General features: G+C 42.8%; 1 protein-coding gene across 1 annotated transcript in view; it reads right to left on the bottom strand.

Annotated features, from left to right (window-relative positions):
- CMIP (c-Maf inducing protein) overlaps nt 1-23,640 on the bottom strand; it is a 133,956-nt gene that overhangs the window by 21,589 nt on the left and 88,727 nt on the right. The window contains exons 4-10 of the mRNA XM_054389606.1: nt 13,094-13,255; nt 11,930-11,971; nt 9,500-9,562; nt 7,986-8,066; nt 4,596-4,699; nt 3,921-4,025; nt 2,356-2,709 (exon numbers count right to left, since the gene is read on the bottom strand). Of these exons, the coding sequence (XP_054245581.1) occupies nt 2,356-2,709; nt 3,921-4,025; nt 4,596-4,699; nt 7,986-8,066; nt 9,500-9,562; nt 11,930-11,971; nt 13,094-13,255 (911 nt within the window). The remainder of the gene's footprint in view (nt 1-2,355; nt 2,710-3,920; nt 4,026-4,595; nt 4,700-7,985; nt 8,067-9,499; nt 9,563-11,929; nt 11,972-13,093; nt 13,256-23,640) is intronic.

Below are 23,640 nucleotides of genomic sequence, written 5' to 3'. Positions count from 1 at the left end.
ATCAGCATCACAGCAGCATTATCTTACATTTTTGTTAATAACTACTAGCACCTCTACAATGCTTTTACATCACTGGTTTCAGAGTGTAAAAAAAACACCATTCAAAATCTTTACCTGTATTTTACAGATAAAGAAATTGAGGCACACAAAGAAGTGACTTATTTAAAATCTCCACTTATTTTTTTCTGCCAGTGGCAGAAACAGGAGCAGAACTCCTTTCTTCATTGCTGCTTTCAGGTCCAGAAAAAAATAATCAAAGGATGAACCATAACAGAAGGGAATCCAAATCCTACAATGGCTTAGGCTGGAAGGCACCTCAGAGATCATCTACTCCAACCTCCCTACCATGAGTAGGGACACCTCTCAACTAGACTCGGCTGCTCAAGGCCTCATCCAACCTGGCCTTGAATACCCCCAGGGAGGATGGAGCTACAATATATACCAGCCATGGCTCTGCCTTAGAAATGCTCCTCTATTCTCACAGCAGGGTGTGGACTCTGGCAAGGCAATCTGAGGAGAGCTACACCAATTCTGTCGTATCTCTGGTCCTTCACTCTATGCACCCTGTGGGCTTCACCCTTCAGAATCCCCATTGTACAAGATGAAAAAGGACACAAAGCTGCCCCCATTCCTACAACCTGTGCAGTAACAGATTCCCACTCTCACTATTGCTGTTGAAGAGCTTGACTTTATAAAAGACAGCAAGCACATTAAAAAAAACCAAAACAAACCCCAAACAAACACACACTATTTTCAGGTATGGAGTGAAATAAGAGTTCTTCGTGTAGGAAATTATATGGGAATTGAGACCTGGTATGTGCGATGCTTAAAATGTGGAGAGAAGGTGAGGAAGAACATGCCCATTCCTGAATTTGTTTCTAAGTGTGTGTCAGCTGCATGATGAAATCAAAACCGTCAATGCTTAGTGAGTCAGCATCCAAGCCAGCATCAGGACTGAGAGAGCCCGGAGTGTTTATGGAAACATCTAGAGTCAAGGGGATGGGAATAAATACAGAGCATGTTCAATGCAGCAACTGGGTCTGTGAAGGCTTACAAGCCACCAGATGAAGCAAAGTCAGATGCTGTGCTTTTTTAATGCAAAAGAGGCTAGGCCAGGGGTGTGGGGAAATAAAATTAGCCTTCAGCAACTTCCTGCTCAAGAATCTAATGGGAACAGCATCTGGGATTCACCTGTCCTGTCTCAAGTTCCGAGTGTGTGCTTATGTATGCATTTGCAAGCCAGCTCTGCAGTGAGTGAAGAATTATGTTGAAAACTGGTACTGTGTACTGGGAGGGAAAAAAAGAAATACATGGAGCGAAACTTCCACAAAAAGCTTCCATCATGGCAGCTGAACTTCATTAAATTCCTCGAGAACAAACACCCAGATTTGCATTTGACTTCAGTGTAGCCACATGCTCGTGGTTTACAAACAGAGCCCAAATTTCACCCACTTTATCTTGCATTCTAAACTCCTCAAATACTCCTTCATTAAGCCTTACAGGGTGTAAAAATTATTGATGTAGAAATATGCCCAAAGACCTACTGCAACTCAGTCGCAGCAGAGCTGACTGTCAAAGTCAACAAAGTTGCTGTGAGTTGTTTTACTGCACTTCCATTCTAGAGTCCGCCTTTAGTGTTACTCCTTTTCATTCATTTCTCCAAGAGAAAGACAAGCTTTTCCTAAAGAACTTTTTATTTCATATTTCTCTTGAAAACATTCAGAGGATTTGCCTCCCAGAAAATTGTGGAACCATCATTCTGTAGAGACCATTTGAGCATTTGTTCTTTAACTCAGGGCTGCCTTAGCGAAGCAGCTGGTTGACCAATAGAGGCTCCACTCTAATACAAGTAAATCTGAACAAGTCATAACACTTCTACAAACACGTGAAGGGAGAACACCTAAGAAAAGACCCTAAGCTGATCCAACTCCTTCTGAAGCCAGAGGAGCAGTGCTGCCTATCACTGCACAGGCACTAAGCCTAGCACAGGTCTGTGTTTTCTAGCTCTGTGTTGGGCAATCCTGAGAGCCCTGAAGGAGAACAAAGGGATTTTTAATATTTTTTTTTAATTGGGCAAGAAGAAAACAGAAACCACTTGCAACAACATACCATCTTCTCTAATATGCCTGCAGCTCACTGCACAAATAAGCTTTCCATTTTCATCTCCCCAATGCTATTTTTAGAACATACTGGCAGTGCCAGATGTCTCTTTCAAAGGCTGGACTCTCTAGAACTGGATTTAGATTTAGACCATGTGCTTGCTGGCCACAGATGTTGGAGATGACAGGCCTGTGGGAAAAGCCCCCCATTGTTAAGATGACATTGTTCAAAAAGCTGTTTAAACTAGTTACTCACAGCATCTTGAGTATTTCCACATAACAGCCAAGGATCCTGTCTGCCTGGGCACTCAGCTCAATGCTCATGGTGCTGCAGGTAGGACTGACCATCAAGCAGTCGATCAGATTTGGCTCACTGTCATTGCCAACATTAGCTGTCATCTTCTGATTAGCTGTGTTGTTTCGCTCCAGTTCCACGTGGATATCATTAGAAGTGACAATAACTGGTTTGAGGCGGGACTCAGTCAAGGTGGCCTCTTGAGAGACCAGGTCAGGACTTGTGTGAAGAAGGCGGAGGGGCAGATTGGGCTTTCGGTCACACTGCTGCTGGCAGCCATTCCGAATTTCCTTCAGGCTTGGCGAATTGTCTCGACTGAATTTCAAAGAGAAACAAAGAGTTTCAATAGACAGACAAAACAGCAGAGAGCAGGAGAGAGTGCAACACTGAGAAACCAAGAGCATCTGCAGCTTTCCCAGTGCACTTCACCCCACCCCATTAGACTGCTTTATTCCATATAATCAGATTACTGAAATCAATTAAAAACATTAAAAGGGTCCAATAGGACTGTTCTCCAGCCCCAGTTCTACCAAGATTCAAGCCTTTCATTACTCTAATTGACATGCCAGATTAGTATAAAGGTGAACTTTCCCATCCAAGTTGTGCAAAGCTGTAAAAGAATCCATGCCCAAGTATGTATCTGGCTACAGTACATGCCCAGGCATTTGTCTGAAGCCCTTGCATCTGGAATCTTTGTTGGACACTAAGCAGCCCCTGTCCATGTTCCACCAGGAGGAAAGTCAGATAGGCATAAACAAAGAGGAAGCACAGCAGAGGGGAACCCTCAGTGTCTACTGGAAACTGGCTCATGTGTCAAGAACTGCAGCATCTCTTTCATGCAGTCAGGAATCAAACTTTCCACAATAACAAAGCCAGCATCATGAAAGCAGCTCAGGTTCAAAGCTGCAGACACACAGACACTTACAGACAGCCCCTCCTTCAAGATCCCATCCTTCCCTTTGCTTTTAACAGACACCTCATGTGCCAGAAAGGGAGCAAAACAGACACTGCTCTGGGTAGTGCTTAATTCCAACAGACTCTTCTGGAGCACTCTCATCTTCTGCTGGTTATGGCTGCAGTCTGCCTTAGAGGATCATCTCAACAGCACCTAAGATCAGCATGCAGCTGGCTTTTGAGCTTCTTCTGGGAAGTTACAGTAGCCTGCAGTACTTCTGTCCCAGAAACTGCTGAGCACCACCAGCACTTCCCCCATTTTAAAGCATGGACGCCAAAGACATGCAAGAACAGATCGCCCTGCTCTGTACTCACCACAGTGAACACAAGCAAAGGGAAGGTTCAGCACCTTTTGGGTTTCCAAGCACATAGAGTGTAACAAGTATCTACAGAGCTATAGAAACATGCATGTGACTGACCAGAACATGCAGCACTAGTCAGAAGCAGAATGAGACTAAAGACACACTGGACACACTCTCACATACCCACAGCCATGCTCACACCAATCTTGTTTATGGATGTCATGGGTTTGAAAGTGAGTAACACATGGTCAGCTGGGAATTCATACTGACCTGTTGATAAATTCTTCATAACATGAATAAATGGCTGCTAAGCAGACAGCTACAAGGTTTGGTAGGACCCTGGGATGGGGGCATTGTCCAGTTGGACCGTGCATGCTGAAAAACAAAAACCAAGGCATCGTTGTGAGGAAGATTTCTGTGAGGATAAACCAGGCAGAACACAGTGACAGAGGGGAACAGACAACCTTGGGGAAACTTCAGAAGGGCCACAGCAGAGAGTTATGTTAATCCTATAAATCCCTACCCAACAGCCTTATTTACAAACAAGGCTAATGTGCATTGTTACTTTATTTGGTGTGCTAGCTCTACAGTCCTCCCAAAATCTCACATACGACTGAGCATTGTGATCTAAAATTAATAGGAATCTCTCTAAAGAAGTTCTGAATCTAGATGTATGAAAAGGCTGTACACCCAGCAAAGTCCATTAGCTTCTAGTGTGTAAGTAGGCAGAACCCCACAGCCGTATCTGAGAACTGAGGGTGTTTTTAAAAAAGAGACTTTAGCAACCTGCCTCATGGACTCTTCTAATTTATTTGCTGTTTTCCAGTACCAAAAAGAATCAGCTACTCTTAACAGCCAGTAAAGAGATAAGCAAGGCTGGGAGAAGTGACACAGCAAAGCATGTACACAGAACTGGAGATCTGCCATAAACCAAAGGTAACTAACCTATGAATAAACTTCTTCACCACCTCCATTCCAGCATTCAGCTCATTCAAAGCCAGAATATACTCCTGAGTAAACAGCCGCAACCGAGGGCACTTCCCAAAGTCCTGTCCAAAAAAGGAGACTCAGTGAAGATGGTGAAACATGCCTGCAACATCAAAACTGTGAGTTCTCAAAAGAAATCAGCTCAGATACAAGTGCCTTAAATATTCACTTTGTTGTTATGCTGACAGCTTTCAACAGCACAGTATCACTCTGTGCTAAAGTAACGATCTTCCCACTAATAGTGACATACTTTCAAAGTCTCCTCTTTCACCTTGAAACAAAAGGCATCTAATGAAAAAAAAAAAGAACAAAAATTCCTACCTGCACATATATTTCTTTGATACACCTTGATTATACTTGTATTTCAAAATGCCTTTTTTTTGTTATTTCATGGTTTTGCTTCAACTCATAACTGCTTTTTTTTTTTACAAATGAAACCCCAAAATAATTCTTAACTTCCATGTTTGACATCATCATACCCATTCTGAGTTTAGAGAGCATCTTTTTGACAAGCTATCAATAAGCAATCACATATAAAATAGAGATCAGTCCTTTCTTCAGGGATTTTACTCCAGCTTCTGTGTGAACTTGACAGGTGAGCTCAACAGCCCCTTTCTTCAAATCCTGCAGTCGGAAAGGCACCTGCCAACTGAAATCCTGCTTCTCCTCACATCACATGCTATTTTTAGATGTGAAAGCAGCAGAATCTACTGTCTGGTGAGTGTTATTCCACAGCACATTTCTTCACATTTACACAGAATTAACCTTATTACTCAGGTGTTACAGAACTTTCACAAAGCTAGATTTCCAAGTGGGGAACAAGGCCCACCGAGGGAGGACAAACAAACCCCCCCAGTTATCCCCCAAGCAGGTGGCTGTGGAAAAAAAACCATCCTGAAAAAAATAAATGGCAACTGAAATTTTAAAGGAATGCCACAAGTGGTAATGAACTGGTGATCTGTAAAAGGGAACACACACTCCCGAAACACTGAAACCTTCTGTTACCTACTTTGGTTTCAGGCACTCCTATAGCACAACCTAGGTTAAAGCAGGATGGTATGAACAGCAGGAGATTAAAACTCAGCCTATGACACATCTCATAGGTTTTACAAGAGAGAATTGCCAAAAATGTGAATACCAGCCTAGGCAGAACAACTCCTTGAAGTCTAAGTGTCACTCTTTGCTGGTACCAAAAGGCTACCTGGTAACTTCACCCAATAAAGGGACTGTGGATGATTCCACTGTTGGTATTGCAACTAAAATCATTACATTTCTACCAACTCATTCCAACAGGTGCAAATACACTAGGTTCAGGGGCATGGGAGCTGTGTGTTTTGTGTATCATTAGGTGCCATTTCGTTTCATGAACACTTCCTGCAAGACTGCTTTGGCAGTTGCAATTTGTTTAGGAAAGTTTTCAGCCTGTATGAGCGTTCTAACTGTCCAAGGGATCATAAAGAGGTGACCACTCTAAAATAAAATCTCTCTCTAAATAGAACGATGCCCTTCCACTATACCAGTTACAGAACAATACACACCATCAATATTTTTTGGTATAAAAATATCTAAACAATAGTCCTTATATTCAAATATTTGGGCTGAGCCTACAAACAGTTGAAATCCAGAGCTGAGCACTCCCCAAATGTCTCTTTATAAAATAGTCTCCAGTCCTGCACATAACCACTAGTATCAGCCAGACAAAAAGCTATCCTTGTTCTTTTGAGACTTCAAGATGAGAGATAAATGAGGTACTCTTTTCCCACTTCATAGGTGAGAAACTGTGTAATAAAACTTCTCATGAAGTTATCAAAGAGTACAGAGCACATTAGTGCCAAAGGTGGGGACAGACAGCTAGGTCTGCCCTAAGCACACTGAAATGCATGGGGCCTCCTAAGGTTATGAAGTTTACTGCCAACAACACTGTTCACCTAAAGGATAACTTTATTTACATGCACACACACATTCTCTAAAGGACTATGCAGTACAGAAGTCCCTGGAGAGCAGTAAAGTGCCCAAATCCACTCCAATTAATAGAGGACACCATAAAGTCCCTGCCTGCACACTGCGGTACAGACATGTTGATTTTCAATCTCCAAATGCTAAGTATGGCAAATACCTCCAATTCTCTGAAGCTAACCAAATACAAGCATTCCACTATGCATTTAGATTTTATTTGAGACCCCTCAAGAGCTCTGGATGCTTTAAAAAAATTCCATCTGGAATCCAAGAAAAACAGCTACAGAATATTTCACTGAACACTACAGAATATTTTAAAATGTTTACATGTCTGCAGAGTGCAGGCACAGAGCCAGGAACAGGACCTTTCTGCCATCTTAGGCTTTCTACCTAGTTCTGTAAACTCATGAAGTTAAATAATAATACTACTGTAAAAATAAACATGAACTGATTTCTACTGTGATGATGCTAGATACAGCCAGACAGCAGGTGGTCTCTAAAATTATATTAGTTAGCAAAAAAAAGTTGATTGTGGCCTTACAGAGGTATGAGATCACTGCCAAGTCAACTGACTGCAGTATTTTATTTATTTCTTACTCTTTGGCACAGCATTGCGAAGTAAAATTTCTACATGTAACTTTAAAAACTATGGCAGGAAACTTCAAACACCACATAAGGATGGGAGGGCTGGTAAACACCCAGACATCTCTTAGGGAAGGAATATGGATGATGTAAGAACATCTTCAGACTCAGTGGGGCAAAACCTTGTATACAGGGTGCAGAAAGCAAAGCTGGCAGCGAAGTCTCCTAGCATTCATTTGAGTTACTAGCAAGGAACCGATCAGCAGTAAGAACAAAGAAAGCCTGAGAGAGAATAATTATAAAATTACAAGTTCCTGGAAATGAGAAGAAAGAATAGGAGAAAAGCTAAGGAAATCCAGGAAATCTTGGTAATAACTCATTGGACATGAGTCTAAAGAAAAATGCAATCCAGAGCTGGAGGTCTTAAAGAAAAAATGTTGAGAATCTCATCTCAAAATCAACAAAATCTTTAGTCTGATTTTGTTAGTTAGTAGATTTTAAACCATTATAACTACAAGCACGGCATCTGGAGAGTAAATAAGGAGCCAAGAGCCAGGAGGGAGAGAGAGCTGGAGATGCACTTGCTGGCACTACTGCCAAAAGAAACGTTCCTCACATCATGGCTCTGCTTAGATGCTTTTGAAAGTCCCACTGAACGCTTACTTAGTTCTGCATTTATAAAGCAACACACATCACGCGCAGCACTCGCGATTCAGGACATTAGGTTTAGGTATCGCTGTGCTTTGTTCATTGCAGGTAACAGAACAGTAAAACTTCTGCAAGCTCAGTTCCCACAGCATGCACACTCACCATGTTGTGTTTGAGAATCCTCTGTACCACCGGTGTGAACACTTCTATCACAACCATGGACCGCGGGCGCTCTCGGCAGTGCTGTAAGGAGCAACGAAGTCATTTTGTGAGCTGCAGAAATTACGATAGGTTTCCTTTGGCTTCACACCCCATGCATGGATTACCTCAAGATTAACAAGATCCAAGAGCTAAATTAATCTTCCCCGGGACTAGGGTACTTGTAATACTGCTCCCTCCTATGGATTTGCTGGCATCTAATAGAATATTACCATGGCAGCCTACTTGAGTTTCTTCTGCTACTGCCTAGTCTGCACAAAACTCACTGGAATACAATATTTGGGGGATTTCTAGCACTTTTTACATTTTGGTTGAAACTTGCAAAGAGTTTTAAAAGTAAAGGAGTTGGGAACAAAAAGATATGTAGACACAGGCAACGTAATGGCACAAAGATCCTTTGGGACCCAGACCAAAAACCTGTGATGGATCTTGGAGGGTACCAACCATTTCCCATCAGAGGCTGAAATACACAATCCTAATGTATGATTCAGAGTAGCGTAGGTTAGAAAAGACCTTTGGAGCTCATCTGTTCCAATCCCCTGCTCAAGGCATGGTCAGTTTTGAAGATCTATTAGCCTTGTCTAACTTACTTCTGAAGAGGGAAAGTTCATAACTTGTTTTCCTTCCTGCAGGTATACACAGCCCATTCCACACATTTCAACATAATTAGGTGCCTAGTTCTGGTGCGGAACAAAGGCAAAAAAAGAAATTAAAAAAATCCCAGGAATAAAAGTGTCTTGAGAGTCTGAGGCTAGACATACTTCTAAAACTGGCTTATAAAAATGCAATAGTCAGAGGAGTGTCTGAAATTTGAATTTCTGTAGGAAGAAGCTGCTGCTGCTGAATAACTCTGGATGGAAATCAAAGGCAGCATCCAGAATGTTTGACAAATGCACACTCAGTCATCAGTAAGTAAATCTAAGCAGACTTGAAACTGAAATACAAACAAGCCTAAAGGAAAAGTAGGCTTTTCACATTCAGAAGCTGTGCAAGCCAAAGTACTCAGAAGTTTATGGAAAAGATGCAAAGTGCAGCACAAGCATGCATTCACCAGAAAAGAAGATGGGTTCTTACAATTTCCCCACTGCCATTACCATCAACACAATACCATTAGGGCTCAGCTGTGCATCCCACTACTAATTCATGTGAACACAGTGAAAACAATGATTTTTGCATTAGCTCAACAAAAGATGCAGTAGGACATCTTCTCTACCCAGACTGAGGTGTGGGAGTCTGAAGATTTTTACCTCTCAGAGTATTAGGACTATGCAGCCTGATGTACTAAGGACATGAATCTATTTATCATGACAATGCTGTTAACTATTCCAATCTCACTGGTTGTTCACCAAAGCCTGCAATCGATTTGGAGATGATATAAGAACAAAACCAACCAGCTCCTCAAAGAGCTATGCTCATGTACAACAAGGAGATTTCAGAAAGCAAAGCTGTTCTCATACCTTGCAGAAGAATTCACAGAGGTCAGGAGGAGGATGGTTGTTTTCCAGCAAAGGTGCAATTGCCTTTAAAAGAGAGAGAGAAATTTAATTAAAGACTTCAACCAGAGTAAGCATTTTCCAGGAAAGTACTTTTCTTGGGAAAAAAAAAAAAAGCTCACTTCTAAAAAAGGACAAAAGCATCAACAGAGAAATTAGAGGTGGCCAGTGTTTACTTCACACATGAGCTCAAGCACACTTCTGCTATGAATCCCCTGGAAAATTTTGCTTTTAACAACATCACTTTAAATACATAAAACACCGCAAAAGGAGTACAATTTTTATAATGGTTTGAATGAAAACCATGAAGAGCAGACCATTTGTTTTAGAATGTAATACAGCAAGGATGATTCTGGCTCACTGTTTTAGTTATAAAAGAAACCAAAAAAATGAAACCCACCACAGATACATACATCCTTTATGAAAGGGTTCTTTCTGTGAGAAATAACTCACTAAAAGTTACATAGCCCTGTTCTTACTTTGGAGGACCTTATTCATCAAAATAAAGCATCTAACTTTGTGACAGCTGAGATCAACCAGTCCTTCTTTGTTGCTACACAAACCAATGTGCTCAGTAGATACGTTAGAGGTCATGAACGTATCTTGTTGTTACTTCCTTTGTAAATTAGAAAATGGTACTAGAATCATATGATGGTGCCTTTGGCCTTTTCCAGCCTGGATCTAAAGGGATTCCCAGTACCCATTTAAAATCAAGACTCTAAAGACCACAGCTAGGACATTTTGTATTAAGCTACTGAACACCAGATATTTTATCTGGATGGCATCTAGAGTTTTACTAAGGCAGCCTGCTTGGGTTTTTGCTCCCCCTCTTGGTCTTCCCTTCAGGATTTCAGTCCCTGTGAGTCTGCTCGCAGTGAGGAGGTTTCACAATAGCTGCTTTCCCACATAAACAGGTCAAGATTAATGTGCATTTTAACAAAGAAACCCAAGCACATCTGCAAATGTCTGGTTTGTTTTCACATAACATTTGTGGAGTTTCTGTTCATTATCATATGTCATCCTTCTGCAGCTGTTCACTCTGCCTTTCGTGGTGGTCCAGCAACAGTGAACTGATGGAGAAGGAGACACTATTTGGTGAGACTAGACTATCCTCACTCCCCAGCCAGCACCTGACCTCAAGATCTTCCTTGAATCCATCTTTTGGGTCATAGAACCTCCCAAACCACAGGAGCCATGTACTGCAAAATCCCCATTTGTTTATACCTGTTTGAGAACTGTCAGGGGATCATTGCATCAGAGCTGTAACTGGCTAGTTGTCAGTCTCACAAAAACAAACTTTATTGTTCCAGCCCAGTCCTTACTGAATGTAGGGAATGGCCACCACAGATACTGCCAAGGAGGTCATGGCTCAGCCTGCACTGTAGGCTGAAAAGACCTTTGGAGGCCACCTGGTCCAACCTCCCCACTTACAGCAGGGCCAGCTTTCAGCTTTTATTAAAAAAATCCTTAGCTAAAATAACCAGCTGTAACTGGGGGCCTGAATTACCCTTGGCACTAAAGTGAGATAGATCTCAAAGAAAAGTAAATACCACTTCAGAATCTTATCTCAGTGACTGATTCCAGCTAAAACGGTATCTTAAGCAGCAGTTAAGCACAATTCACACCTACTGCACCTAGATGCCATCTTGTCATTTTGCAGAAAGAGTCATGGAGATGTGATACAATCAGGTGGTGGTGAGGTTCTAGATTAGATTACTGGGAAAATCTCCTGGAAGTTGCCAGTGACTGGCAATAAATTACAGTGTTGGGGCAACACCAAGTGCTGCCCCTCTCTTTAATTGTTAAGATTTTATATTTTGTTGCACAAGGGAGAGAGTTGCTATTTGATTCACTTATTTCTATGTCTAAATAAATGCAGCCTACACAAAAGAAACAAATTGAAGAGTATATTTTTGTAAGTCAAGTAAGCAGGAGGTTAAACTGCAGTGACAGACATATAACCACACTTACACAAACAGTCCCTTGCTCACATACCATCAGCAGTGTATGGAAGCATCAGACCTTTACGAAACTAAGGGTTTTATAGGGCACATCTGGAAATGATGGAGGGTTTTCTGACTATTTAAAGTACATCTAGAGATATGAACATTGCACTGTATAGCCTCATAAGGAGGCCACTCTGGGAGACCCTCAGTATGCTGTGAATGTTTCACATAAGGTGATGAGGAAACCTTACTGTTACTCATCTATGAAACAAGAAAACATAGATGACAAAGCCACATTAAAAAAAACACAGTAAAACAAACAGGTTTAATCCTGCCTAAGTTAACCAGCATTGGTGGAAATACTTTCATATCTGCCCTACTTCACTGAAGCACAGAAGTATCATCCAACAATGCAGGTTTGTCTTCAGATTTTGACAGAGATACTCACCACAATAATGCTCTCATGGTCTTGAGTGGTTAAGTTGTTGTTCTGAAAGAGTTGAACAGAAGAAATGAGTGAGCTTGAGTTGGCACATCAGCATACACAGTCCTCTTAGCTACCACCAGACACAAGCAGAAAGGCTTAAGACTGCAATTCCTCATATCCAGAATAAAAATCATCAAATTAAAATCATTCTCTTGAAGTGTGGCGTACTGCCTGCTAGAGAAGTTGTGCAAGCTTCCATTTCTCCCCTCAGCACCATCAGGATCAAGTCACCCCAGCCACAAAAGCTGAGCATAGGAATACCAGGATGTCAGAGGTGTCCGTCAGTTGGAAAATTAAAGCCAGCAATACAGTTCTCAAAAAGGTTCTCTCAAGATAGGCTGTATGTTGCTATGAAACTTAATAAAATGATTGTTGTGCTCTTGTGTCACATTTGTTAGGAATAAACTAACTGCTGCAGTTTTCCCAAAATTCCTTCTTCAAACACGGAACCAGTAAAGGGCAATCAATTTACTCAAAGAGTTTGGTTTTGGCTTTCTCAGCAGCAAGATCCATTTGGAGTTTACAGACTCGTGAGCTGCTAATATCTCTGCCTGCTGCAAGACAAATAGCTAGCAACTTTTTTCCTTATCACAAATCTTTGCACATCAGAGCTCAGACATGAAACACCTGCGTGGCATTACATTTCCTGTTAACAATCTGAAATAGATGCTAAAGAAGGAGGATAGATGCCCCTGAAGAAGGAAAACATTTTTCTTTGTCATAAAATAGCTACACAATGAATTTATTGGTATCCAAATACTGCTACAAGAATTATTGGTCGTGGAAACAAAGCCAAAGGAATGGAAGTCAAAGGGAGTTTTAACACTGACTTGAAATAAGACTTAAATCAGACCCATAATAAATTTACCATAAATAGTCAGCAAGAACAAAAAAAGCCCCAAGAGAAATGTGTTTTGTTTCTAGAGATCTACCTAACAGGGGTCAAATTCTCCTTCTGCCCAGCAAGTACAAATTCCATTCAAGTCAGCAGAAGTCACAAGCAGACTCAAACGCAGAATTTTGACAGCCCAAGTTAAAATAAAACCCACTCACAAACTTCTAACTGTTTGTCTTTCTTCTAAAGGTGAAACTAAGTGTTTTTCAGGAGCACTGCTGAGGTCATACCTCTGAGAGCAGTTTTGAGACAATCTCCAGTGGTGCTTGGTGAATGGAGTCATCCTGAAGTGGCGACGTCAGTGCCATGTCCACCAGCGTCCTGATCTCCTTCAACACCACCTCCCAGCGGCTGGGGTTACTGAGCACCTTCTTGTACTTGTAAATCTTCTTCTGCAAGAAAAAATAAAAGGGTCACACTGACATCACTACAAAACCCTTGAAAAAAATTGACTGGATATATACCTCCCACAAGCAACAGTCAAGTGGGCTCCTTTGTATTTTGAGTTTCGTATTTTTTGTTTGTTGCAAAGCTGTACTCGAAACATTTAAATGGAAAAGAAAACCTCATATGCCTAAACCAATTTCTTCTGTGGAAGCAATGAAAACTGTGACTCTCTTTTTTTTACTTTAAAATATATTTTTAAACTCTACAGCATCTTTCTTCACATCCTCTCCTCTTGCACACACCTTGTTTCTCAGACTAATAACTGATGCCTGCTATTGCACTGTTTCCAAAGCTGTAGGTTCTTTTCACAGGAGTTAGTTAGTCATTAAGAAAGGAGAGAGAGAGAGAAAGGTCATCGAAGCACCATTCGAGAGATACTTTACTGGACATTGCTAACTGGTGAGTTCACATTCATTATTACTTAAATTCCATTTCATTAAAGTGCAATATTTCAACAGACCCACAGGTGGTTTTTTTCTGTCTTGAAGGATGCTGAAAAATCAACCATCACCCTACAGCTGTAACAGAAACTAGCTCATAAAGTCTGCAAGTCTTTCGGGCAACAGCATTTCCTCTCAAGCAAAGCATTCCTCACTGCCTAACCCCAGCTGCTCCAGGCCCCTGCACACCCCTGCCGTACTTCTGGCCATGCCCAAGCTGCTTCAGCAATTGCCCGGTGCACAGACCAGCTGGTAAGCAAAAGACAATCCTTACCTCCTCGGCAGCCATGTTGCCACAAATGACTGGAGCAGAGGCTGCTTAGCATTATAAATAGCATTCTTTAGAGAAAACCCACCCTCCCAAATTCCCAGAGGTGGCTTGATGAAACTCTAGAATTTGAAGGAAACGATGACGAGCGATAAAACGCCACTCCCAAAACCAACATGGAGCATGCACTGGAACCAGGAGAGGCTTGCCAAAGCAGGCAGTGCTGGAGCTGGCCAGGAAGCAGATCTCCTGGCTGATGGAGAGTCACTGCCAGGACTCTGGGCTGTTGTTTAGTCCACACACCCTTCCACTGCTCTCTGAACGTGAGTCTGGTCCTCTGGTGAAAGGGATAAGTCTGATAGATGCTCAGGTTCATTAACCAGCACAGGCTGGACACTTCTCTGTTTACATGAAAACATCAGTGTTTTGCACTAAAAATGGATCTTGCATTTCTTGGCAGCACTTCCAGGGAAATCACAAACACTGCCCATATCATGCAGCTTGCAGATTCAGCTGCACATTTTGGGCTATAGGTTGTCAATGTAGTAAAGGCAGAGGATTTTCCAAAGGGTCAGTCTGCTCTGCTTGGTTTATTTTGTTTTGGAGCTTTGCTTCTACAGGGCATTTCCCTCTCAGTTCACAGCGGGCAGCCCTGCAGGAACCATCTGAACAGGCTGGCTCTCTGCTTATGAGCTGTTTCCTTCCCACTGTGGCACCAGATCTGATGCTCAATACAAAACAGTCACTTCCGTACCTCTATCTGAAACATGGCAGAAGAGAACAATACAGAAAAATACAGAGGGGAGAAGAGGGTGGCACAGCACTGACATGTAAAGGCTGATGAAACAACCCAATTATCTTTTTAATTAAAGCCATGCAAGTACAAAAGCACACTAGCCGTAGTTTACACTTTCCGGTGTACTTCAAGGCTCTGAAAAGCTAAAGGAACATAAAAACACAGGTTGTGGACACCATTGAATCTGTTTGGGATTTCATAACTGAGCAAAAATCTTTGTACTTCTGAGCCCCTTGGGGCAGAGAGGGTCCACCAGCTTTTTTTAAGCTCATACCATAATCAGAGAGTTCTCAGACTCTTTAGGAAACTTGAGTTTCCTCATAGAGTTTAATTTATCTTATTCATGAAGTGCCTCTTTTATGGTCTGTTAGACCCACTCCAGCACTGAATAAACTCTAAACTTCAAAGCCAACCAGCCAGCTCTGTAACTTGAAGCAACTCCTTCCTGACTGACTGAGGGCACCAAACAAAGCCAGCTCAACAGATACATTTCCATGCTGAAATGTATTCCTTAGTCCTGTACAATGATGGAACAAGATTCAAAGCACAATTCAAAGCTCCATAAGAAGTGGGGGCAGGGGGAAGATGAGAGCTAGACCACTGGGTTATTGAATCCCTGCCTGCTCTGTGCTGCCCCTTACTTGGGTGAGTTACAGTGCAATTCTGGAGAGCAGCTCCTTCAGCCTAGGGGACAGCTGCTGAAGGAAACCCTCTTGCCCAACAGGACGCTGCTCAGACAGCCCTACCACAAATATCTTTGTTCTGCTGTCAGATCCACTCTTGCCTGGGGGGAGGGAGGAGCATAGGAGGTTTCCTCTCCCTTTCAGAGATGTCCATTAAAAATCAAAATTCTGATGCTGCTGACGTACATAAGGGGAAAAAAAAACAGCAAGTGCTGTACTCCCTGCTATGCAAGGGAAACCTACAAAAGCTGCTGCTCAGTGCAGGCAGACAGCAACTAAGAGGTAGCACCAGGGGACAGCTACCTTTGCAGATGTGCTGAGCCTGCCATGAGCAGAAAATCCAAACTTATCAGTCTCTGCTCCACAGTTTCAGTGCAGAGGATCGCAGTGCACTGATAGACTGAGCTGCAATCTGCAGGCAACATTACAGAAGTCTTGAATGATGGTGGGAAAGCAGCAGGGAAATAAATAAATAAATTGAGAAGCCATCCCCAAGAGGCTTGAACTCTGCTGTCCTGAACCTTTGCCCATGGTTACACTGCTGTTTTTCTCAGCAGAATGCTTTTCACTGTTCAGCGCCTTGCTGAAAGCCTCAATTAAAGCTTGAAACCTATCAGTAGGTAACAGAAGCCAATTTGCTGTGTATCAGCAAGCACTTAGCCATCTGCTCTATTCTACCTGCACTGACTCCAGAGCAAGGAGAAACAATCACTCACAAGCTTAAAAGCAAAGCTGCCTGGTAAAGACCCGTATGGGGGAAGAGGCACGTCAACACGTGCGAGGAGGGTGCTCCCCTCTGTGTGGAGGTGTACAAGAAGATGCCTTCGGTTGCTGAAAATGCTCACACGACATTCGTCATTAACAGCACGTACAAGAAAAATACTGGAGCGGGAATCCAGTTTCAGTGGGATTTCGCTAAAAGCAGCAGCCCCCCTGACAATTTATGTGAGTGAAAATGACACATGCCAGCTTGGAATTCGACCCTCCTGGTTACTGACCAGCCAGAACCGCGCGGCTAGCGGCATGCCGAAATCTTGGTATGCTGACTTTAAAAGCAAAACCACGGAATTTATTAAGTACCTAGGAGCAGCAGCATAGGGAATAGGTGACACTGACAGTGCATCCTTCATTCTCAAATCACTCTAATTAATTAAGTCTTGCAGAAACCTAAAGACCTAAGTCTCGGTGCTATTTTAGAGGAGGACAAATTGAAGTTCATATGAGAAAAATTACTTTCCTAGCGTTCTTAAGCAAGTAAATGTGACAAAAGTCTGTAAGCAGTGGGTTTTCCCATCAGCTTAAAAGCTCCTGAACACTTTTGTGAACAGAAAGTTCAGGAGAGCCTAGGAAATTTTAGCCTTTTTTGAGTTACATCCTCATATGTTTTTCTATCCTATAATGGCCTCATCCTGCAGCCCTTGCTCATACACCACTTCCTTGAACAAGGATGATAATCATGATGTAGTTAACATCTCTCTAAATAGACTCTAATGCACAAAATGGGACAGCATGGAACAACTGCCTTTTTCAGCCCTAGCAAGCTCTTTCATGACAGGAACATCTCAAAGCAGCCGGCGCAGCTGATCCAAAAAGGGAAAGATGTGAAGTTAGCCTTCTTGATGACCAAAGTTCATCCCTGTTTGTCCCTGTCCTTCATGGTCAGGAAATGTTCTGTACTCTTGGGAAGTTGTCTTCCCGTTGGCAAATACTATCTTCATTGCATTAAAAAAATTAATTGCCAATCATCATCCAGAATGGCCTGTTCAATTCTAGCTCTCTGCTCTTCAGCCCTCTACTGCGCAATGGCACACAACTAATCACTTCTTTATTGGAGAAACTGGAGCTACTGCAGGAACATACACTGACTTTGAGGGCTGTGTGTGCCAGCAATTGTTTATTTCTTGCTGAGCAACGAGGACAGTTCCAGCAAAAGGGAAAAGGTCAACCTCCCGCACAGAGGTCCTCCCCAGCTCATTGCGGGGATGGCTAAGCCAAGCTAGTGTTACAGTTTCATGTTGATGGTGCTTGTGTAAAATGGAGGCACCTCTTCCTAGATGCAGATATACAAAGGGAAAAAACCACAGACAGCAGACACCAGAATGGTTTTCTCCACTGCATTTCGAACATTTTGTTAAAACCCTGTTTAACAAGAAAGAGGAAGAGTTGGTTGCTATGTTCAACACACTCGCTTGGTTTGTCCTACAAAGTCCAGGAGCTGTACCATGTATTCTTCAGCACCATCTGCTGGCATTTTGTCTATTAACTCGTAACCTTCATGAATAAAAAAGATGGTATGGCATCCCCTAGATCCATATGCTGCTTTAAACACTAGCAGGCATCACTTAACGTCATAGTGTTCTTGAATAGTATGTAAGAACAACTCGTTGCTAACAAGTTTCCCTGAGAGCCAGAGATGGGCTTAAATCACCATGTGGATCCACTGGAAGCCTTCTGCACTATGTTAATTTAACAATATTAAATTTTAAAAAACCCCAAACAAACAAACACTAAAAAACAACCAAACAAAACCCCCCCAACCTTAGCTGAAAAGTCTAAATCTATAAAAAGTTCCATTCTAGGCTAAAAGGTCTGGGCCAGGCCAAAATCAGAGAAGCTTTTCCAAATCGTGGATTTCACAGGCTGCTCATACTGCAGTAATCAAACTTTTCAAGACCTTCTGAAGGTTTTTCACAGCAAGACTAATGCGCAACCTCTCTGAAACAGTTACAAAACAGCAGCAGCAGAATTTTCCACTCTACCATGTTTTCATTTTACTCAGCGCTAAATGCTGAAGTGCATCAACTTCTCTGCTTTGTCTGCTTCTCTGAACACAGTTGCTTTGGTTGAGGCTCACTTGCCCACAAGCTCCTTGCCACAGGCCAGAGAACTGACGGGAAATATTACAAGGTAGACAGTTCCTGATTCTCACTCAGTTAAGCTCTAAATAAACCTTCAGGTTTTGCCAATTCATATAAAAAAGATCTTGATGAAATTGCCATTGTTTTACTGCACTGAGTTCGGCACCCAGGAATCTATGCTCTGAATAAATGTATCATATGGCAGTCTCTGCCCTGAGCAGCTCACAGTCTTGATGATTAAAAGCAAGAAGGAGAAACAGAGCAAGAAAACCAAGGTGATTTCCTTGAGGTCATATGGTGCATCAGGTCCAGAGCAGAACTGAGGTCTTCTGATTCTCAGGCCTCCAGGGTAACTGCTAGATCATGGCACCCTGAAGTAAAAGCACCATCGACACGCACTGGAGCCACAACAAGCAAGAGAATGTTGGTAAGCTATTACTGTGCAATGTCTTCCCATCCCCCTCTTTTTCAGTCTACATTTGTTCACCTTTTTTTTTCCCCACCAGTGTCTACCACCTTGCTCCAGACCTCAGCTAATCCCAGCAGGAACACACAAACTCTCAGATCAGCACTGCTTCAGAGCTGGCAGAGTTCAGTGGGTTCAGCAAGTGGTGGCGTGGGTTCAGCTGTTACTAATGCACCAGCTGGAACAACCACCCAGATACTTCCCACAGGCACAGAGTTTGTCCTTTGCTCAGACACCACTGGGACAGTACCACTGGCAAAGTAAAAGAATGCTGAAATAAACAAAATTTTAAAAGGGACAAAAGACACTTCTGCTTGGATCAAGAGAAGGGCAAAGTGGAATTGGGACCAGGGAGCTCACAGAGCAGCCTCCTCACTCACCTCCCAGCATGACACTAGACAGCTGTGGTATCAATGCATTTTAGAACTTGCTCCTGAAGCATATTATGTATCTACATATGTATGTCCACCTCCTTTGCACACAGCTGTCACCTGACTGACCACCCTTCTGGTGGGTGATCAAGACTACTGCAAAGATATTCTTCAGCAACAAGGGGGATGAGAGGATGGGAAGGGAAGGCTATTCCCTCTGGAGGAAAAAAAAAAATAAAATCACTGGGCAAGCAGATATTAAATTTATGGGTTCCACTGAATACAAACCTACATGCAAATACAGTGAGTGCACCTCTAAAACCTGAAAGTAATTAAAAAATTGTGGCCTTCTTCTAGTCCCCTAAGAGGGAAGGCAAGAGGTCATCTTTGGCAGACCATCCCACTATCAAGCAAGAGCAACTGGGCTTTGTTTTTGAGGGGTTTTGCTGGGCTTTGGTTTTGCCTCTCTCTCAAATCCCTGCGTAAAGGAGCACAGCTGGCCCATCCAAACTCATCTCTCCCTCAGCCATGCAGTTGAGATGCCACTTTCCCAGCTAGAAAAGCAAAAGCCCCAGCGTGGCTCCAGCTGCACTCTGCACAGGCTAAGGCAGCTTCTGGCGTAATCAGACCTGTCCACAGGGGAGAAGCTTTTTGGCACGGCCGACTTTGATGCATTCCCCGAAACCCTCCATCCCTGCTTCCATTTCCTTTTGGCAAACACTCCCATTCTTCAGGCCCCAGTTCCAGCACCAGCTTTACACTTCAGGTTGGCAATACATCAGCTTTCATCCTGCACACAGCAACTGCTGTTCCGTAGTTTTCGTGCTGGAGCCAGGCTGGGGTTTGTTTTTAACGTTGCTTTGGCTATGCGGAATTTCACTATGACTGCAGATACATTTCTAGCAGGAGCACAAGCCACTCCCTATGTGCAAAATGTGTTGGTAGAGACACAGCTGCAATCTTGGGTTGCAAATCACATGCAGCATCTCCCCAGAAGAATAAATACTTAAAAAAAAAAAAAAGATGATGTTGTCCATGGTCATTTGAGTGGTTTGTTCTTAGGTTTGGTTTGGTTTTTTAAGCAAAAGTCACACAGTATCTCTTCCTCCTGATGTTGGACAGGAGGAAAAGCCTCAACAACTTCAGTACAACAGTTGTCCCACGCATACAAGAAAGATCTACCCTAAGTGCAGGGTTGGAGGGGGTTACAAACCCTCCTGAATTGCTTTACATTCTTACGAAGCATGAGGGAGAAAATCTTTACATCAAAGCTGCTGGACTCACACAATCAGGGAGGAGCCAGTCACCCTGCTTGATCTACAGCACTTTAACAAGCCTCTGACTCATCATCAGAGGGAAGGTTTCAAACATGTTTAGGCACAACTACCTCCTCCTCTTTCAGGACCTCACTGCTGCCTGCTGCAGCATTTATGGCCCTTTTCTCCAGAGCAGCAAATGTTCAACACGGACACTGTGTGGACATCAGGATCTGTGTTCTGGCACAACCTACAGTTTCCTGAGGGGTGTGAGTTTGATGTGCTCCTGTATTTAGGATTATGCAGCAAGAGCTGGACTCAGCAAAATCGTTCCATTTGAAAACAAAACAAAATGGCAGACTACTAGATGAAAAGCAGAAATATGTGTATCATATACATTTTATTCTCTACAAAACCTTCAGTGGACTAACTGCACTGCAGTGTAAGGCTGGAAATAGCATTAAAGAAACTATAGCAGACACTGTATGCCTGTGAAGTTTAGCTTGCATCAAATAGAAAGCAGAAGACACAAAGCACTGCGATATTAACTGCCACCTAGATGTGGTCCTTGCTGTGTGCTTTATGTGTAGAGACCTACCATTACTGAGTGCCTCTGACACAAGCTGAACTGATCCTGGTTCCTAATACCTTTAACATTCACACACTTTATATTCTACACATGATGGCTGTGTTTAGTCCTTGGCATTCACCAGCCCTCAGCCTGTGGTGGGAATAAATGACTTTGCTACTGCAGAGAAGAGATATAGCGTGTAGGAAAAAAAGCACAATCTTATCGTCACTGCACTTTGACCAGGTCTGCCAAAGGGAAAGCTGTGTGCAAGGCCACTGTGGAAAATGGCCAGGCAGCATACCTGCTGTGCAGAAAACCCCACACTGACTCTACACCCTTCAGATCCCACTCAAGCATGAGAGAGCTGGTCATTACCAGGAAAACAGGATGCTGCCTCATCTGCAAGGCTGCAAAACATACACCAGTAATTTCAGGCATGTGAGAATTCTGATTGGAAGAACTTGCCACCTGAGAAACCATCTCAATTTGGTATAAAGTAGCTACTAAGGCTACACATTGTAGTAACTGCTAACAAAAAATAATCTCTGAAAGATAATCTATCCCCTTTCTACTTTGCAGGAAATGCCAGTAAGCTTAGGCAGCACTGAGGAGCACACAAAGCAATTATTTCTTCCCAGATATGCAAACTGGATTAAAAAGCCACGTCATCCCTTTGCCTTATTACTTTGCACTGCTAGCAGTGGGCACCCTCAGCTTCTCCTGCCCTCCTCCCTTCTCACCCGTCAGCAGAACCTTCCAAATGGACATTTCACCTGTTTCACTTTCTCCTCCTAGGCAAATATATTATTTTACTGAGTTTCTAGCTCTTCAGCACCATAAATGGCTTTGAAATTGGCTTCTCTCTCTTGTGCACCTGCATCATCAATGTCGTCAGCAAGAGAGATGTGCACGGCTCAAGGAACATGTCTGTGTCAGAAGGCAGCTGCAGAGCCTTAGGGAGAGCACAGATACTGGATACTGATGTGATGCTTGCAAGCATCTTAAAAGGGATGCAGAAAGGCAGGGTATTTCCATCTTCAGATCACTGGGCTTTGGAGCTCTGGATGTTCCAGTTTCTCACAGGGAGATACCAGATTTCAGAGCAGCATTTGCATCTGAAACAGTCCCATCACTTTGTTCTGTTTTTATACTGCATCTTATTGTGCCACATCAGCACAAACCCCCAAACCTCCTGCAACTCTTTAGCCTACCAAAACGCCACTGAAGCTCTGCTATTTGCTTGTTTTCTTTCTCCTTTTCACAAAGGCTGCGCTGATGAACCAAGTCTCACAGCATTCAGTTTTCTGATCCCATGGCAAGCTTCCTCCAGAGGATCAGAGATCACTGAGGTGCTACGGGAACCACTGCCCACCTCACTGGTGCAAGTCACTAACAACGGTTTCACTGTCCTTGATGGATCTTGCCTCTGGTCACACAGCCTCATCTAGTATTGCCATCTTACATTCTACAGTAAAGATCAGCAGAGAGCAGGCAGTGGTAAGTAGCTGTGATGCAATGGCTTACGAATGAGGACAGGCATTATTTTCACTAGTGTTGTTTTCTGATACTTTTTGTTTCATTATGAAACAATCATTATCCTGGGGGAAAAAAAAAAAGACAAGGAGGTCTGACAGACAAGATGAACATGTGACTTACAGCAAGAGCTGGAGCAGACAATACAGGCTGTGACACTTGAAATGTACTGTTTCAGGGGGGGTTGTGTTGGCAGCAGTTTCATAATCCTCTAATACATTATGTATACTAGGATGCACTCAACACTCATTTTATTAGAAGGAATAAATGCAAGGACAAAGCTGTGCAAGAAGAAAGACATTTAAAACAACACTTAGATCCCCTTTGCTCCTTCAGGCTCGTGTAGATTTTCTGACACCAAGAATCCTCACAATGTCCATAATACAGAACTGGGCCCCATGACAGCAGCTTAACAAGGCACTTAGCATGTGTCAATTCCCAGAGTTCAGTTTTCACACCCAATGCAACACGTGAGGAGGGTGACTGCACTGCCGGGAAAGAGAACCAATTTTGCCCTGTCTTCATAAGAGATCTCTTGAAAACAGATTTTTCTGCAGCTAGGAACCTAACCAAGAGACTCGTTTTGGTGCAGCTCTAAGTTATCACTGCTACAGATGAGAAATTGTAATTTAGTGAAACTAGTGGTCACCATGACCTGTAAGGCCCAAATTGCAAAGAATTAGTCACAAGGTCACTCCTGGAATAATGCAGAGGAGCAATTTACCAGGACAAAACCAAGAATCCCTCTTGGCCAGCAGTTCAGCATTCCTGAGAAACAACATACTCCAGCAATTGTATTTACTCCTCTTTAGAGCTGAGACCTAAGTACACAATAAGAAGTTGACCTGTTTATTCAGCTGGTTTTGACACCCCTCTATCTTCAGACCTAATATTAGTTTGCATAGGATAGCATCCAAGTCTAGAGGGGAAAATTTAGGGCTGGTCCTGACATAGCGAAAGCAAGACGGAAAATAACTATCTAGTTTCAACTCAAATTTCACTACTAGGCTATTAATTGGCTCGAGTTCTGTCTCCTTAAAAAAGCCTGTTTTGGCAATGCAGGAGAAATCTATGGGTATACAAACCAA

This window comes from Indicator indicator, chromosome 19 (assembly GCF_027791375.1).
Source record: "Indicator indicator isolate 239-I01 chromosome 19, UM_Iind_1.1, whole genome shotgun sequence".
Lineage (NCBI taxonomy): Eukaryota > Metazoa > Chordata > Aves > Piciformes > Indicatoridae > Indicator > Indicator indicator.
Note: the sequence above shows the minus strand (reverse complement) of the source record. Positions and strands in the feature narration are given on the sequence as shown.